This window comes from Rousettus aegyptiacus, unplaced genomic scaffold, assembly GCF_014176215.1.
Source record: "Rousettus aegyptiacus isolate mRouAeg1 unplaced genomic scaffold, mRouAeg1.p scaffold_m13_p_3, whole genome shotgun sequence".
NCBI lineage: Eukaryota > Metazoa > Chordata > Mammalia > Chiroptera > Pteropodidae > Rousettus > Rousettus aegyptiacus.
In genome coordinates, this window is record NW_023416306.1 from 109226093 (window position 1) to 109244523 (window position 18431).

Sequence of the window (18431 nt, forward strand, 5' to 3'; positions counted from 1 at the left end):
GGCTAAAGATGGCTTATCTACACTGCCCTCATGTCCACCTTCACGTTTCCTCTCCTTTTGCTTCTGAACCAGCCCACAAGCCTTTCTTTCTGCTGGCAACATCTTTTCCACCTGCCTCTATAAATAAATAAGTTCTTTTTTTAAAACTCTGATTTTAAACCTTTTCAGAAGGCATTAAAATATGACCCCATCTAGCTATAGTCATCTTGTGTTTCTAGGAAATTACATTGACTTTTCATGAACTCTCAGAGATTTAGAGCTATCAGGAGCCCTTGTCATTTATCTAGGGGGACTGAGATGTAAAGATGTTAAACCAAGTTGACCTAAGATATCATAGGTCGGGACGAGCAGAGGCAGGAGGTGAACTCCGGTCTCTTGACCCAGGGCAGCTTCTTCCCCTCTCAACCACTCCGCCTCCTCCTCATCTGTAATGAAGCAGCAGCATGTGGCACAGCACCAAGAACAGGGGCATATGCACAGCGGGTGTTAAGTCACTGCCACAGAATTTTATATCTGAGGATGTTGGAACTTATGTAGTCTAACCTCTTACTCTCTGGTATAGATGAGACAGTGAAGTCCAGAGAAGTCAAGCTGACTCTTTGGGAGCCATCGGGTTTGTTAGGAGCAAGTCAGCTGACTCGTGGACCAGTGCTCCTTCTCCCCTATGCCAACTGCCTTTGTACATAATGTAGTTCTGCAGACAGCAAATAAGAAGCGCCAATTGTTCCTTTGTGTAGCTGGAAGCACTGCCCTGATTGCAGTCTATTCATGGCCATTAATAAATACAATTGTGCTTGGGTTTCACAGCGTGTCTGAATTTCAAAATGAATTGTGTTTCATTCAAGGGAACAGCTAAGTCAAAATTTGTGTTTCAATGGTTTTCACCAAAGCATCAAGTTCAATTTCACAAACATGCAGACAGACAATTCAAATCAGAATAAAAGGACAATTCTTTAATTCACTGACTTTTCTATTCTGCCAGGGACATTAGTCCATATGCAGTTAGCATTTCCTTTGTAATACTAGGAAACCTGGGAAACCTTAAGCTGCCAAAGAGCAATTAGAGGAGAGCTTTTTAATCAATCTATCTGGAGGTTCAGAATTTATATATGGTATGTTATACTGTACATACCAAATTTCCCTATTATTTGTCTTGATTTCTTCAAAAATGATAGTATAAGGGCTAGTCTTCACCACCAGGGTCTCAAATATGCAAAGGACAGTGCACCCTAACCAAGGAGATAGACGAGCTCACCCAGTTCTCCCGGGATTTTCCTTCTACTCATGGAGTTGGAATGGGGGTAAGGTGGTAGATTTACCATTCTCGATCTCGTAATCAGCAAAGGCAAGTTCAGAGCCTTTGTTGGTGATCAGCAGCTCCCCATTCAGTGTGAAGATCATTGAAGCATCATCCAGGTTAATCATACATCCAACCACATCTCCTGGCTGCCAGGTACGGCCAAAATATCCACTCCCTTGATGCCAGCGCTGGCCCTAGGAAATAAGACCCCAGGGATTAGAGAAACGGAAGTCCTAAAAGCTGCCAGACAGCTGGAGAAATGACTGAAGAATCAATTTCTTCTAACTGGTAGTGGTACCTGGTTTCTACAAGGTACTCAACTCTCTACCAAGCACAAATCACAGGGAGGAGTGATCTATCTTACAGATGAATGAAACTGAGATACATAAGGCTCATGAGGAAAGGTGGCCCAAGTCTCCCAATACCCAGTTAGCTATGACAATATGCAGGACTCCCTCTGGGGCAAAGTGGTAAGACTTCCCCAGATACTGGCTGCATAGTATCCTGTGGCCCTCTTTTGGAGTAGAAGCAATGGGCTCAGATGCAAGGGCAGATATACAGGTGATTACTGAAGGTACTTGGTGTACGGTCTCCCCTTCACCAGAGCAAGGAGAAAAGTGACAGTCACTAGGTAATAATCATTCAATGACTTAAATTAGCCACTGGTGGTGGCCACTCATTTTGAAGCCAGAGACCCACACTTGGTACTTCCAACTCCCAGGGAAATGTTTGGAGAAAAAAAAACACTTGGACGGAGGATGTGACCAGACTCACCCGGCTGCCTTCGAACACAAAGGCTTGGTCATCGGCCCCCAGTGCAACGTCAGGCCGACAGCCTGGCCTGGCCCAGCCGACACGCATGTCTCCACCAGTCACCACCTCAAACTCGAAATACCACTTTCCAGATCTCACTGCATAGGATCGCTCTACCCGGAAGAATCGAATCTTGTCGATGCTGACTTTCTCCACAGCTGGGTCCGCTATTGCGAGAAGGAAAGGAAACAGAGTATAGGAGGGAAAGAGAGCATATGGAACATTAATAATTTGGTAACGTTTCTCAAAAGAATTTGACAACAACAAAGACTGATGGTAGATCTCCCACTGTCTCTAATATAACATTCTGTGCAGCACATAATCATCATTTTCATCATCATATCGTAATAACGACGCAAGCTACAATTCACCAAGTGAATACTTTGTAGAAGACCCTTTAGAGATTACATCTTGTTTTGTTTCTTTTTTCCTAGCAATAATCCTATGAGGTCAGTAATATCGTTTTCATTTTACAGATGAAGTACTGAGGCTCAGAGGTTAAATCATTTGTTCAAGGTCAGAGGTAATAAACTGAGGAAAGCAAGGATTTGAACCCAGATCTGTCTTAGTCCAAATTCATCCCCTTATTCACCTGTAATACTGCCCTAGTAGCCTGGTACCTCCTAGGGTATGAGACGACAATGACATGTTTATCAATTATAAAGTGAAGATTTTAATCGGTGTTAGAATTTCATTTAGGGATAAGGTTACCTGTTCCAAAAGTAAGCTGACATTTACATGTTTGAAAAATAAATGGTGGTAACTTAGTTTTGTGACCAAAAAAACCCTGAAAGCTCAGCTACCCTAAAGGATAACTTGTTCCCTGTGGAACTGGGTGATAGTCGTGGTCATCACAGACACATCTGTCAATGGGACAATATTTTATTGCTAAGCATGATTTTCCTCCCTCTCCCCTACTTCTTAAAGTACCCCATTGAGTTTAGTGCTCTTTAGCACCAATATCATTTTTAATGGTACAAGTTCGAATACTCGAAGTTAGCATTTCCCCAGAAGAGGACCTGTTTGGTCCCCTGGGGCCAGAATGAATGATCTCCACGCATTACCTAGTTCTTGATCCGATGGCTCGATATTATAACCGTAACCAACAAAAGTCCGAACAGCTTCACGAAGGCTGTCTCTGTTTGACTTTTTGGTACGCTCATCCAGTAACACATATGGCACCAGACGGGGATTTCTTTTGTTCTTCAAATCCTATGCAAAGCCAGAGAAAAGGGGTTCTGAGAAAACATATTTTGTCTTTACGAATAGCTCGTCCCACTCACACACTCCCGGGAAGCGTCCTGCCTTCCTCATATGAGCATACTTGCTCTTCCCCCAATGCCTTGATATTTAGCAATGTACATATTTACTACTTCTCTTCAGAATTAAATCGGTAACATGGAAATTTTCTAATGTTCAAAGCTAGCATTAAAAAACACATTTTAATAATGCAGGCCTGCGAATAAAATGAAGTGTCAGGAAACTGGTTAGAAACCTCTATTCCCAAGGCAAAGCAGATAGGGATTTATGTAACTACCACCTATGGAAAACTATGCACAATTTAAACTGTTAGAGACTCCTTACAACAGCCTTTTGAGAGAGAAACATCATAGAGAAATATCTCTGCTCATAAAGAAACATCAGAAAAGGTGGCAGAGCCACGGTGGGTCCATTTCATTGCAGTGGGCACACATTTATATTAGAGTTCTCCTCGGCTCCTTAGGGAGGACTAGGAAGAGACAATAATGACAACTGCAGTGGTAAGTGGCAAATAAATATGACTGACATGCTATTTGAATCCCCACTATCCCCCTTGAAATGGTTTCTATAGCTGTAGTGTTCTTGGCTTCTACATATGTAGGTTCAGAGGCTCAGATATGAATGAATATGTGTGCACACAGCTACCCACGAACTTCCCTCACACTCACCCTGGTACTTAACGAGATGAGGGAAGCATTTCACGAAGAGAGGTGTGCTAAATGGTCGGGAGCTAAACCCTCGCTCTGAACTCTACCTAATTCCTTGTTGTACTCTGGCTCTTAGGCTGCCTCCTGCTCAAGCTAAGAATCTTGGCTGCTCAGGAGTCTTGGTGGATTGAATGATGGACTGAAGTCAGGGGGCACAGACTTCTGAGAAAGTTGTTTTGCCCCTCTCCTGAGATAGCATCCCTCCTTTTTACTCTCAGTGGTAGATACTTGGGACCATCCCAGAAATATGGCTGAGCTATGACATTGATTTGTCTTACCCTGGCCTTGGAGAGCGGCAGGAAAGCTCACCTCTCCACAAGGCATGTAGCAGAACGGGAGGAAATGAGAGCAGATGCAGCCAGTGGGCACATACACAGGGCGTCATGATCACAAGTGAACCAGACTAATGATGGAAAGGTAAGTCTATACTTTTCTACAAAATTGGAATTGTGCCTGGAGTTAATGTCAGTGTGACCATTACAAATGCCATCCAGTCCTATGATTCTATAAATAATGAACGTGCTGAGGCAGGGGGGCTAGAGTGCAAGGACAACCTCTATTTTCCAATCTAACACCCACCAAAGAAAAATGGCATGTTGATGGATGAGCACATCTCCTAACTTTTCCAGCGGGCATGACCTGGCACTCCTTACCTGTTGAATGCCATAAGTCCATCCTTGTTTAATTCTGTCCTTTGCCCAAACATTATGTGCATTTTCTGCAAGTTTATCCACTAAAATTTCCTGAGGAGGTAAGAGCTTCACATCAGACAAATCCAAAGGGGCTGGCTTATAGCCATTGGACATCATGTAGCTATAGGTAAATAGAAAAAAAAAAAAAAACATTTTGAGCTGATCTGTATGACTCCCCCATTCCAGATTTTAGACCAATAGGACATGGTAAGAACACTCTGAAAATAAGGCTACAGTCACAGATTCTACCCTGTGGTAGAATGGATATCTCAGTTCTATTTGAAGTCCACAGATGAAGCCCCTTATCTACCATTCTTTTTTCCAATGTGGGTGACAGATCTAAAGGAGACTATTGGAGAAAGTGGATGGATGGTCAGTGGAAATCCACCCTTATTTCTACAAAAACACTTACATGCCCTGTAACATTACCAGAAGCTCCTTCATCCCACTTTAAAACACAAAAGGTTCTAGCCATATGGGTGAGCATAGGACGTTGAGCCAAATGATTTCTTATAAATTAGCAGAAAATGATTGCTCAGTCTTAGAAAGTTAAACTTTCACTTTGAAAAATTTTTAAAAAATCATGGAATCAGACAAGTTGTGAGCTTGAAGTGTCTTTAGTGGTTAAGATGTCCAGTCTAGGAGTCAGAGCTTCAAATGTCTTTAATTTGATAGTTAATGTGAAGTTGGGAAAAAGCTCAGTACAAGTCCAGGTAGATGCATTATGTGAATGGAGAGGACCAGGGAACACTATGGAGTGACTCTAGTGAGAGTAGCTGATCGTGGCCATGTGGGAACATGAGTCCAGAGGCGTCCATGGCTCCAGGGCCACTGAGTGCCCAGATCAGGCCAGAACCTAAGTGTGATGACTGGTAGACGAAAGCTCACTCTACCCATGAACCTCCAAGCAGAATTAGATTCAGAGTCTACTATAGGCTCTCGTCCCTTGTCTGCCTTCTCGGGGTGCCTGATCTTGGGCAGAGTCAGCCTGCACTGATTATTGTGCACTGACCACAGAAGCCTTGGCCAGCAGGCTGCCCCTCCAGCTGCTGCATCTCAGATTTGCTACTCTCAGCTTCTGAGAGTGGAGCCTGGAAGCTCGGGAGTTTAACAGGAAGAATGGGAAGAGAAGCATTTGATTACCATTGGCACTGCCTTGGCTCATAACTAATTATGAACACCTGTGTGAGTGCATGTACACCCAAGGCTGGAGTACGTGAGGGGGAGTGTGGAAGTGAGCCAGTGGATGCACCAGTGAGCATGTATCTGAATGTACCAGCCCATGTGACTCTGTGAATGTACGGCTGAGAACTAGAGTAGCACATATGCAGATTTAGGGGGCCAAATTAAATCTTGGCAGAGACGCCAACTTCCACAAAGGATTTATAAGGCTGGCCTAATGCCAGAGGAGTGAATCTTTGCTATGGCTACCAACCATTCTCAAGCTCTTATGCCAAATGTTATTTTTATAGACCAAAGACAGTGCATGCATCTCAGAGTGCTACATTTTGGCTCAAAGCTAACAATAGTAGTGTGGGTCTGGGCAGGAGCAGCAAAAAGAGGGAAAGCCTGGAAACACTTGTACTTCAGTAGGCTTCTGCCTGGGGGTTTCAGTGCAGCCTAAGGAATCGGAGGAGATAGCCTAAGCTGGTGCTAGCAAGCACGTGAAGCTGTCACCTGTCTTCATGCAGGGGCTTCCCATCCTCCCAGTTTAAACATTCAGACTGAGGCACTTAAAAGTCTTGAACTATTGAAAAAATCACCCACTTTTTGGACAGTTTGACCTTCTTGAGATCCTCTTCAGCAGCTGGATTAACATGAGCAATGTGGCACCCCAAGGCTAGGAGGGTTCTGTTATGCAAAAGAGGGAAAAGACCATGGTCAACTGCTAGATAAAGGACAGCAAGAACCCTGCCCCACATCCGATCTGATGAAAGCAGCCAACAGTCATTCATTTAGATCAAAGAGCAACCAAACTTTTCTGTAAAGGGTCAGATAATAAATGTTTAGACTTTGTGGGCCATAGGTCTGTTATAATCACTTAATTCTGCCATTATAGAGTGTAAGCAGCTTGGCTTTGTTACAATAAAGATTTATTTACAAAAATAGGTGGCTGGTCAGACTGGCCCATGTCCATAGTTTGCTAACTCCAGATTTAGATGACAGCAAGCACAAGAATATGAAAAGAGAAGGTTGTCAATAGCCCCACTTTGAAACATTTTTGAGTTTACAAATTTACATTAGGATTGCATCCTGCTTCTCTGATTCCAGGGAACAGATACTATCCTAATGGCAAATCTACAGGTCAGCAAATATTTACTGCATGCTCCCTGCACCGTGCCTTGAGCCATGCTTGACACTATGAGGTACCAGAGCTGCACCATCGAGAAGCATCAGGGAGACTGAAGACATCACACATGAGAGAGCCTTGAGAAAAGGCACCACTGCAGAGCGTTGTTATGCCAACAAACCCACAGCATTAAAATGTTCTACACTGACAAGTAGAGAACAGAAATATAACATGGAGAGAATAGGCAACAAGCACAAAAGGAATTCAAGATGGGAAATCCCAACTTGGGCTAAAATAACTGAAGTATGAATTAGGCTTTTAACCATGGGTAGGATCGCAGAGAAGCTATAAGTTGTTTTGAGACTGAATTTTAGAGAATCAAACCTCTTTTTTCTCAATGGTTTTAACAAATGCCTTATCTTTGGTTTTGATTTTACCTGAACTATAAGAGGCAGTTGGTCCTTTGATTCTTAAGTTGTCTTTTTTTTTCCCTGCCTATATTTTTCCTGTCCCTGGCAAATAGCAAATGGCCTCTACAGAAATATATATGTTAAATAATAATGGTGGATGTGCTACTTACTATGTTAAATCCTTGTGTGACAGGAATAAACACCCTCTAATTTATCAGAATGCATCATGTTTTTGAGGCAAGAGACATATCTTTGCAGTTTAGTTATAAGGCATTAAATCATCCACTCTTTAGTCTAAATTCAATTCAACTAAACACTCACTTTAAGGTTTCAGTTGACATCTGTAGGTTATAATTCTTCTCAGTTTCAGGCAGCTTTGAAAACTCCACAAGGCAGGGGTGTTGTCTTTTATTGTCATCCCGTATCTAGGTGACAATATAGAGAATATAATTTAAGTTTGACAGCTGGCACTGCATTGGAAAACAGAAAAGAACACACTTTGAAACATGGCCCAGACAATCTATATCAGGCAAGACAAAGACAGCTATTTGCTGATAGGCAAATAGATGATCTTCTCTCTAGTAAATGATACATACAGTCCCCAAGTTGTCAGTGGCGTGTGCTCTGTAGATTTGTTTCTAGTCAGGTGTCTGCATTCAGAACATACTTTCCCAGAGAAGCAATTTTACACATGGTAGCCATGCTCCTCCCTGCCCCAAATTCTTCAGAATATAAAAGACTACATACAGAATCTGGCTCTGTGCTATCCAAGAGAAACATGAACCACAAGTGAACCACATTTGTAATTTCATATTTTCTACCAGCCATATTAGAAAAGCAAAAACAAACAGGTGCAATTAATTTTAATAATGTATTTTTTAACCCAATATATCAAAAATATTACCATTTTAATAAGTAATTAATATAAGATATAACTTATTAGACATTTTTTATTATTTTTCATAGTTAGTCTTCAAAATTTGGTGTATATTTTATATTTACAGCACATTTCAATTCAGACTAGTCACATTTCAAGTGCTCGGTAGCCACATATGGCTCATGGCTACCGTACCGGACAATGCAAATCCAGACATTAACTAATTCATTCACTCATTCCACAAATTAGGAGCTTGGGAAAGTCCAAATCCCATGAAGGAAGCAACAATAAAATAATCATAGAAATAAAGGTAAAATTGCGTTTGTGCTCAGTTCTCAAAAGAGAGGTTTGTGATGTTATAAAACACACAGCAGAGAGGCGGTCCGATTCAAGGAGAATGTTTCATTGTAGCTATATCACTAGACACGTGTTAGAGGGCAGGAACCCTTCCAGTAACTAAGCTGAACTGTGCATAATTTCAGAGTGGCAGGGTTATGGAAGCTTCAGAACTCACCTATCCTTTTGCCTTCAGATACGACCTTACGTGAATCACAGAACAAAGTCAATTTACAGCCTCTTTGAAAAATGTTTCCTAGCAAAAGAGTTCCCTCAACCTCCTCTGAGCGTCCATTAATCTTAGTGATAATCTGAAAACCATATTAAACAACTTCAGATTCAAAACAATAAATCATCCTCTTCACCACCCATGCAGAGAGGACAGCTTTTTCTGAAAGGAAAAGGAGATAAGAGGGTATCTAAAGGAGGTGCTGAGGAACTACCACACTCAGTGTTCCCTGACAAAGGAAACCAGCTTTTGGGAGTAAGAAGAGATTAAATAGATTCCTGGGACTGTCTGTGCAGAGCTGGTCTTCTCAGCACTTCTGACCACACTACACAAACAATGGAGCAAGCGTGCTGCTGAATCAGTGGAAGCTAGAAAGGGAGCAGTAAGGAGGGGTGAGTTTGGGCTCAGGAGGTTCTCTTCCTCATTCAGCTCTTTGAAGAACCCTTCCAGATAATAAAGCAATCCAGCCCTCCACCTCTGCCTGACCACGGGAACACATACCTTGCCAAAAGTCCAGCCAAGCTCTATTTTATTCATTCCCCAAAGCTCATGGATGTTTTCAGCCAGTCTGTCTCGGATCTTCTCTAGGTGAGGTGGCAAAACCACCTAAAAGGATAAAGAATCAGTGAGAAGTCAGGACTACAAGAGCCAACTATATTGAAATCTATCATAAAATCTATATGGATCAGGTGCCCCAGTTGAATTCACTACACGTCACGCAGGAGGAGCTGTAATCGAAGACTCTTTCCTCTCTTGGCCTCCTCTCTACCTGTCCCCTCTTAGTCTTCTTTGCAGATATTTGTGTGTTCTTCACCTGTGAATGCCTCCCTGGGCCTTACCTCCCCTCTCTCTGTTCTCTCTCCTTGGGAGATCTCAACCAACCAGAGGTGGTCACTCCCAGGTAGGTACACCGTCCCTCCTGAAGTTCAGACCCATGGTTCTAACTGCCTGAAGGATCTTCCTACCGAAGTGAACTCAATAGGTTACTCAAAGATAATTCATTATCTTACCTTTAAAACCTTTTATTCTTCTTGTTTTTCTTTTCTTTTCTTTTCTTTTGTTATGTGGCCCCACTATTGCTTCAAGCCTGGAAGTCATCCCGGTGTCTTCCCTCTCGGCATTACCCCCCACGCCCCCAATCTAATCAGTCACAAAAGCCATCATGTTAATTTCCTAAGTGTCTTTTGGAAGGATCTCCTCCTCCACGTCACTCAATTTCATTTTCCTTTCTCCCTAGACCATCGCAAGGGTCTCCCCAACTCCCCACCAATCTATTCTCCATACTGGCCAGAGCGATGAGTCTACAAAAAACAAAAACACATTGAAATCCTCTCCTCCTGAGTGTGACCAAGGGTTCCTTGATACTCCTAAGACAAGACTAGATGTATTAACCAAACATATAGTGCACTGCTTCAGATATTTCATCCTGGTCCTCCAAAATGTTTCCTTTCCAAACTTTTAAAAAGCCTTCCAAAGGTCACACTGTTGCACACACCGTTCCATGCCCGGCAAATGCAACCTTCACTTTATTAATACCTCCCACGATACACACAATATTTTCACAAACACACACCCTTCCATGGCACAGGCAAATGACGATGGCTCTCTTTGACCAGACTCTAGACAAGTGCTTCTGAGTCCTTTCTTGACTAGGCTCCATCCTTGGCTTTGCCCTCAAGACCCCAGATTTAGCAAGAATCCTGCTAAATCAGTTTAGGGAGAATCTGCTACCCTTGATTTTTGGTGACCTTTCATGTCTGACGAAATTTCCTCATCCCCCACCATCTCCCAGGTAATATCAGATCACTCCGGCCTGTTTTCGGCTAGAATTGTTCGGTCAGAACATTCCAAATCCTGGTGTTTCCTCTTAGTAATATTCCATTACTGACCCCCACCCCAGCTCCCAATCTGCTCCTTAGTTATAAATCCCCACTTGTTCTTGTTGTATTCAGAATTGAGCCCAGCTCTGTACTGGAGTTCCTTTTCCCCTATTATGATAGCTCCTAAGTAAAATTTGTTTTCATCGTTTTAACTGCTGTGCAGCTTCAGTTTTCATTCAAACACCTCAATAGTTATCCTGAATTTAGCTCGGATGTCACCACCTTTGGGAAGTCTTCTCCAATTACCTTCAGGGTAGGTTCCTCTGTGTGTTTCCCAGAACTTTGCTTATCTCTCTCCACAGAGGTTACAAGTTTTCTCTTTTCTCCCCTATTTTCTTTAGTTTACTGCTACCGTAATAAAACAAATTACAACTGTATTTGGATTTTATTGGTTAAGATACTCTGTTTAAACTAAGTGTTCCTTAGTTGATCATAACCTTAAAGTAGATTTGCATGTCAGGGGAGCCAGTGAAAGGGAAAATGTGGATAGAGTCCTCCACGAATAACCCAAATCATTACCTGGGACAGAGTAACACTGGCTTGATTATGCCCAGGGGTGGGCTGGTCAGAGCTGGGCTCCTTTCTCTCCAAGCTCAGCCCGGAGCTGGTGGTGGTTCAAGCACTGGCACTGTTAGTGTGTAACAATAGGGCTCCAGTTAATGATACCTAGTCTATAAACTGATTAGTGTGCCCTGGGGAGAATGGAGTTGACTCTATGTATCTGATATTTAATTCCTCTTTGGACAACAATTTCACAAGTTCTAAAAAATTATAGGGTCTCATTCAAGATAATAAATTGTACCTTTCCAATGAGAACTTCCTTATTTGATTTTCCAGCAACACCTTCTTAGTTCTAGGGTCCATACAAATCCAACTGTGGGCCCTGACACCTACATTCTTCTGGCTTGTGGATTTATCTATTCTTTGATTTCCAAATGTTCAAATATGCACATTTAGAAATTCTTCTCACTCTTTGGTTAAGACCTCTTTCCTCCTTCATCAAAACTTCCCTTCATTTTTTTGAACTCTCTTAGGAGCCCATTTCTTCCAGGAAGCCTTTTCTGAGTAACATACATTTTTATGATGACTTAGTAAGAAGGGCAGCACAGAGAAGTAGGAACCATGCTTCTGCTCATGTTCTCCGCCTGCTTGGACACTAACCTCATGTCCACAGAACAGCTCATTTAGATCTTTGGCCCTCTAGCTTCTTGTCTAGAAAGCACAGGAACCAGATGATTGATTCCTAGGATAATCTTTGGCTCACAAATTCCTCCCCAGTTTCCTATCAACATTCTCAGCTCCAACTGCCTTTCCAGGTTCTGTACTAGGCTCTACGAAGCAGGCAGAGAAACGCTATGGTCACTATTCTCTGAGACTTCACAAATCCGTAGCTACAGGAGGTAAGAAGTAAACTCACGAGCATGGACACAGAGCTGAATGTAGCAGGGTCATATGAATATTATGAGAAAATACATGCTGGAGAGCTTCTACAGGTTAAAAGACCAATATTCCTGTGAATTATTAACCCAAGTGCCTCAGAGACAAGGTCCCTTTTCGTTTATTTTCTCTAACACCTAGAATAATGATTTTAGTAGCACTGTTGTGTTGGAAACACTGAAAGCTATCGTATGCCCCTCATCATAATCATGTGAATATTTCTCTCAAAATAAAAACTCTGAAAAGGGAAAAAAATATGCACTAAGTCTCTTTTTACAAAGGTTGAATTCAGCAAGGTGCTAACTTGCTTAAATGGGAACTACTAACTTCTAAAAATGTAATTTGATTCACATGTTTTCAAATGGAGTTGGAGTTGACTCACATTACAGTATTTGTGTGCTAAACGTGTATGTTTTCCAGTTTAAAGTCATGTTTTAAAAACCTTATTAAAGTTTCAAAAATCTGAAGATTGATGTAAATTTATCTATTTATCAGAACTTTCAAAGTCCTCCTTGCTATTTCATTTCTTTCAGTTTATTAACCAACTCTTCTCCTACATGGTCCTCCTTCTCCAAGCGACCAGCCACATGACAATATTCATTAGCCTTGTCCACAGTCTGTGTTTTCACTTATAGGCCCTTATCTAACCCACTGCTGTTATTTCACCCCTGAATGCTCCTCCCCAATTAAGCTTGTTAAAGGCGCTGATTAAATTCTATGCTCTCCACACAGACACCTAGTAACATATTAGCTGAAAGGGTGTCTCAAGCATTTACTTGTACGTACTCTTCATTTTGCATTTATTACATTTAGACTTTAAAAGGATAATACATTTGCATCTTAACTCTTCCACTTGGTTGTGAATTCCCAGAGAAAACTGAAATCTTCCTGCCTGTGCTTCACAGACCTAGTACGGTGCCTTGCATGCAGCGAGTGCTCAACTTGTTCACTGGTTGAGAAATCCGTAAAGAGCTCAATCCATGCATATGGTAGAAACATGAAGAATAACAGTTGTTCACATTACATGACAATTGTAAAGAATGTATGATAAAGATGGTTCAAAGACAACACAGAAAGATGTAGCCCTATTACTTTATGGCCTCTTGTTGACAGCTTGAACCTACCTGACTGGTGTCTATGGGGCATGGGATGAAAGAGGCTTGGGAGAGAAACTGGGTGGTACCCAACAGGTCTCTGATGCCTTCAGTATCACGTTTATATTCTTTGACAGGCTCCAATCTCATCTTTTCTTTGGGAAGTAAGGCTTCATAGCAAGGGGCATAGCCAGAAGGAGGCAGAAACTTAAATTCTCCATGACGTCCACCCATCAGGAAACGTACTCTGTTTTATTTAGAGAAACCAGGAAGAGAAAGATTAAAAAAAATTCTAGCCCATATAAGTGAAAAATAAAGATCAGTTACCCCGACCTCAAAATTATTTTGTTGGGAAGTGACTAAATTCAGATTCAGCACGGCAAACATCCTAAAGCATCCAACAAAGCAGTGTGGAGAGAACTGAGCATTAATGCATGATCCTGAGTTGACCCATGTCAGCCACATTATTAATAGCTGATACATTAACATCACTACATTTTAAAAATCATGTTTATCTTTACTCTAGCAGGCAAATAATTACTATCAGCAACATTACTATTCAAAAGAGTAACAGTGAAGATATTATTCTCTAAAAATATTGAAATTATAGCATTAAAAGAACAAATTTATTTATTTATAATTTTTTAGGCGAGGCAACCCTTGGTTGACTTCACAGATTGCAAAGACCTTGTCAGTTTACAATCCCTTATTTTTTATTTTTTATGCCTACAGCACCTGGTCTTCCTAGGTGGTCTCCCATCCAAGTACTAACCAGGCCCAACCCTGCTTGGCTTTCAAGATCAGAAGATCAGACGGGCTTGTTCAGGGTAGCATGGTCATAGGCCGTAGACTCAAATTTTTATTTGAGAGAGAGTAATCACACATAAAGAAAAGCTGATATAACTATCTCAGGAAACTAGGAAATTCTTATATTAATATGCAGGCAAAAGATTTAGTAACACCAAAGTATTAAACACAAATGGTACACATGCCAGGAGATGGCAGAAATGATATATTACAGAGGCTGCAGTTCCCCATAGGAGCCGCTAGGGTGACACTGAGGAAGCATCGTAGGTGGCTACTGCCACAGGGGGTCAAATGGGAACAAAGTGTTTGGTCACTAGTATCCCAATGCCTTTCTCAGGAGCACCACCGCCCTGCTGGTCTCCAGGCCCGACACCCTGGCCCACTGCAGCAGTGCCTACAGGGACCGCCTAAGGAAGGGGAAAGGACACTTGGGGGCTCATAATAATGAAAGGCACTCATTACCAACATGCTGAAGGCTTTCAATATTTTAATTCACGGTTCTGGCTGAATTTCAGCTCCGTATCTATAGGTTGGGTTAGAGTTAGGGTTAGACCCCCAAGCTCACCCTGCAAGGAGGAGAGGGTGAAAGTGAACTATTTCAAAATACAAGATATTTCATATGCTCCTAGATTTGTAACAAGAAATACAACATTGCAAATCAACTGCAACCACATTAATAATTGATGGGGAAATGTGACTGAAGTTTTAAGTAACTGATATGTAGCCCTGCAGGGTCAACAACAATTTCACACAGGAAAAATACACACACGTAGCATCTGCACACAACATTTACTCCCTCCATTTAACAACTATTTACTAAGCCCATGTGACTTGCAGTGTTCTCTGCACTAAGGATTCAATAATGAATGAAGCATAGAACAGGCATCCAGCTAGACAAACAGGCCTAATTACTGACTGGGAGACATTTGATGACGGAATAAAGAGGGAGATGTACAGTAATTCAGGGAAGGAGGTTACTCTTAGACTGGAGTCAAGGAAGGACTCTCTGAAGGGAAGACATAAGTCACCCCTGTGAGGGAGAAGAAGCCAGTGAGTTCAACATCTGGAGAAAGAGCATTCCACGTGGGGGCACAACACATGCAAAGGCCCTGGTGTAGGGTGCTGTGGTGAGAACTTGGAGAGCCTAAGGGGCAGATGATGAGGCAGGAGGGGGCAAGGCTAGATCGGGCAGGGTCTGCGGGCCACGGCAAGAAGCTGGGATTTTCTTGCAGGCGGGACGCTTCTGAGGGATTTTAAGAAGTAATAGAAGATTCTTCAAGTTGTTCTATGAAGACAGGCTTGGCAACCAATTAGGAGCACTTGGAGGGACCTGGCACCCATCTAGTCACAGTGGGAGATGAGGATGGGTTGGACTAAGGTGGTGATGAACAAGACAGAAAGCAGCAGCCAGACCCCACTTTTGTTTTGGAATTAGGAATGTTAGGAACGGAGAAGGCGTGTGTGTGTGGAGGGGGATGAGCTATATGGAGGAAGGATTACGATCTAGCAAAGCTCTTGCAGCAACACTCTCCACTAGGCTTCACTCCTCTTAACTGAAACATTCTGGCAGGGCAGGCTTGCAAGAGAGACTCAGTGTTGGCTGAGTAACTGTGATTATGGAAAGAGCCTAATTATGAAAATGGAAAAGAAAAATCTCCCCAAGAGACATTAAGGTTTCTTTTTTCCTTTCCCAATATAAACCAATTCTTTATCCAAACAGCATTTTATAAAATGCTGTTTTAAAATTAATTATAGAAATCATATGAAACCTCCCACTTTCCCGTTTTAAAGTACAAACAACAATGATATAGAATTAGAACCACAATTATCCCTTGTGAATGTTCCTGCATTAAATGTTATGTAATAGGGCACAATCTATGTATATTAGGAATGTGAATAATGACATTAAAACAAAATTGAATCATTAGGCTGCAATGTTGCTAATTTAGTGAACCTTCAGGAAATAATGACTAAATCTTGAAATTATTTGTTGAGAATGTCCCAATTCGACTGCAACATAACAAATTGTTACTGACATATTGAAACTATGGGATAAAACTGGATCTTATTGGGCCAAGAAATGAGTGTGGGATGCTTTTTGCCTTCCTCTTCTCATTGAGCACATTTCCTGGGAGAAGCTGAACTGGGAGGTTGTATAGCGAGTTTATTCTTTGTCCCTCACTAGTATATGGATTCCAAGAAAAAGTAAATGACCTCCTACGAGGACTTCTAGATGGACTTAATTATTCATGAGCTCTCTTGCCAGCTCTTTTAAAATTTCTCTTATGTTTTAAAATCTGCTGTCATCCTCTGGACAGATAACCAATCAAGAAGGTGGAGTTCCATATAGCGCTTAAGGAGAACAACGCTTTCTGTTTTTCTATTCGTTATTAAAAGGAGAATGATAATTTGGTTATAAATCTTAATCTCATCCCCTCTAATGGCCATACAAACTGTAAAATAAAAAATTAACATAGCCAGTAATCAGTGTTTACTGCTCACTGAAGCATCATCTACAAAGGACATTATGCTGTGCTCCAGTGGGTAGAAGGGACACTCTTGGGTTGCTTCCAAAGCTTTGCCAGACGGAGCCTTGCTCCCCAGCAGGCGGGACTGAATGGGAGCTGGTGCCAGGCACATCCTCTCCTTCACATGCTGCCCATGAGGAGCTAGCTTCCCAGAGGCTGTGGGAAGGAATCCAGTGAACTGCCACCACTATTGGTGGCCCAACTCATAGTTCTCTTTGGGAAATCCAGACTGACCAGGTCAAAGGAAAGAACTAGGGATAAAATATAGGTTTGAAAGGAACAATCCAAAGAAAGAAATAAAATACCTGAAATCCACTTTAGTTGAGGATATTAAAATGGGCTCCGTTCTGTCTCGGAGTTTTAGCAGAGTTCCCAAAGGCGAATAATTTGGTGAATGCCAATATTTTCACATTTAAGTGAGGTGTTGGATCAACTATGAAGGAGTTACCAAAAAATCGTGAAAGTAGTTCTGTCAACTTTAGCCCATTGCAAACTTCAACGGGGATAAGAAAGGTAAAGAATTCATGTGGAGAGATCTGTCAGGGAGAAAGGGAGGGGTGTTCTCTCTCATTTGATGTCAAAAAATGAAGGCTCCAAGGAACTATTCAGAAGCCTCAGAAGTGTGTCTAGTGAGGGACACATTTGTCTGGAGACAGGGCAGGGAGGGGCTCATGGGAAAGAGGGAGACATGTGGGGCCAAGGACTGTGCTCCTGGAAGACCAGAGAGACACTCCACAAATGAGTTAGATGTCAGCCATCTAAAAAGGAATTATGCCCAGAAAGGTGAGGAACTGGGCAGAGATCGGAAATCCACATGATGAGAGAGGTGAAAGTCCTATGCAGGGGGAGGGGGAATGCAATGGGAGGTTTGGGGTCAGCCAGAGGGAGCAAGCAGCACAGGTGGTAAGCTGGTGCCAGAGGAACTGCAATCAGAAAGCCTGGGGCGTTCCAAAAAAACTGCAGAAGGGCCCAGGAAGAGAAGGAGGCAACTGCACAATTGCTATACAAAGGTCTGATGCCACAAGACAGCTGCACCAACAACCTAGGACATGCCTTTTCTCCAGTGATCTTGCTCCCTGGGCTCTACTCTGGAGGGGTCTGAGAGAGGAGCTGGCTAACCAGGGCAAGCCAGGCACAAAGGGACCTCAAATTGTAGGCGGAAGTGGGGGAAGGCTCAAACATCATCTGGATGCAAATCTGGAGTTTTTATATTCAAATAGATGAAACTTTAAAACTGTTCTTAAAAGTGGTAATAAAAGGTGCAGAATCGCTTAAGAACTTATCCAGAAGTCCAGAGCATGGATTTGAAGGGGCAGAAGGAGAAACAATGTAGTTACACCTATTAAGTCTACTCCTTTCAATAAATCTGTCATCTGACACTTAACGTTTATCTTTTAAATCCTTTGCTTCATTCATAAATGAGAAATTTCCAAATAAAATCTAAATATCTTTTCTCTAGATGTATTCTGACCTGATGCTTGGGTTCCAATGAATCTCCCGACATCAAAAAAGGGTTAAATTGAAAAATAAAAGGTAATTTTAGAATTGAGTTCTTAAATAAATAATTTTAATATTAGTTCTTCCTTATCCTCAGATTTTTCATTATATTAATGGATTTTTAAAATCGGTTTCATTCATCAATTTAACCTCTTCCACTAAAGCATTTATATATCTTCTGGGGGTTCTTCCTATAACTCAGACATCCCATCAGCTCTCAGAGAAGGTTTTTTCTTCCTGAAGTGATTACAGTAAGCAGCTGTGTCCTTAAGAT

The 18431-nt window shown here is 41.9% G+C and overlaps 1 protein-coding gene and 1 pseudogene across 1 annotated transcript in view; both read right to left on the bottom strand.

Moving 5' to 3' along the window:
- RYR3 (ryanodine receptor 3) overlaps nt 1-18431 on the bottom strand; it is a 464873-nt gene that overhangs the window by 179321 nt on the left and 267121 nt on the right. Inside the window, exons 20-27 of the mRNA XM_016160800.2 lie at nt 13356-13572; nt 9416-9520; nt 7794-7897; nt 6540-6623; nt 4734-4893; nt 3178-3325; nt 2075-2280; nt 1320-1494 (exon numbers count right to left, since the gene is read on the bottom strand). Coding sequence (XP_016016286.2) covers nt 1320-1494; nt 2075-2280; nt 3178-3325; nt 4734-4893; nt 6540-6623; nt 7794-7897; nt 9416-9520; nt 13356-13572 — 1199 coding nt within the window. The remainder of the gene's footprint in view (nt 1-1319; nt 1495-2074; nt 2281-3177; nt 3326-4733; nt 4894-6539; nt 6624-7793; nt 7898-9415; nt 9521-13355; nt 13573-18431) is intronic.
- On the bottom strand, nt 14049-14169 carry LOC118600833 (annotated as a pseudogene).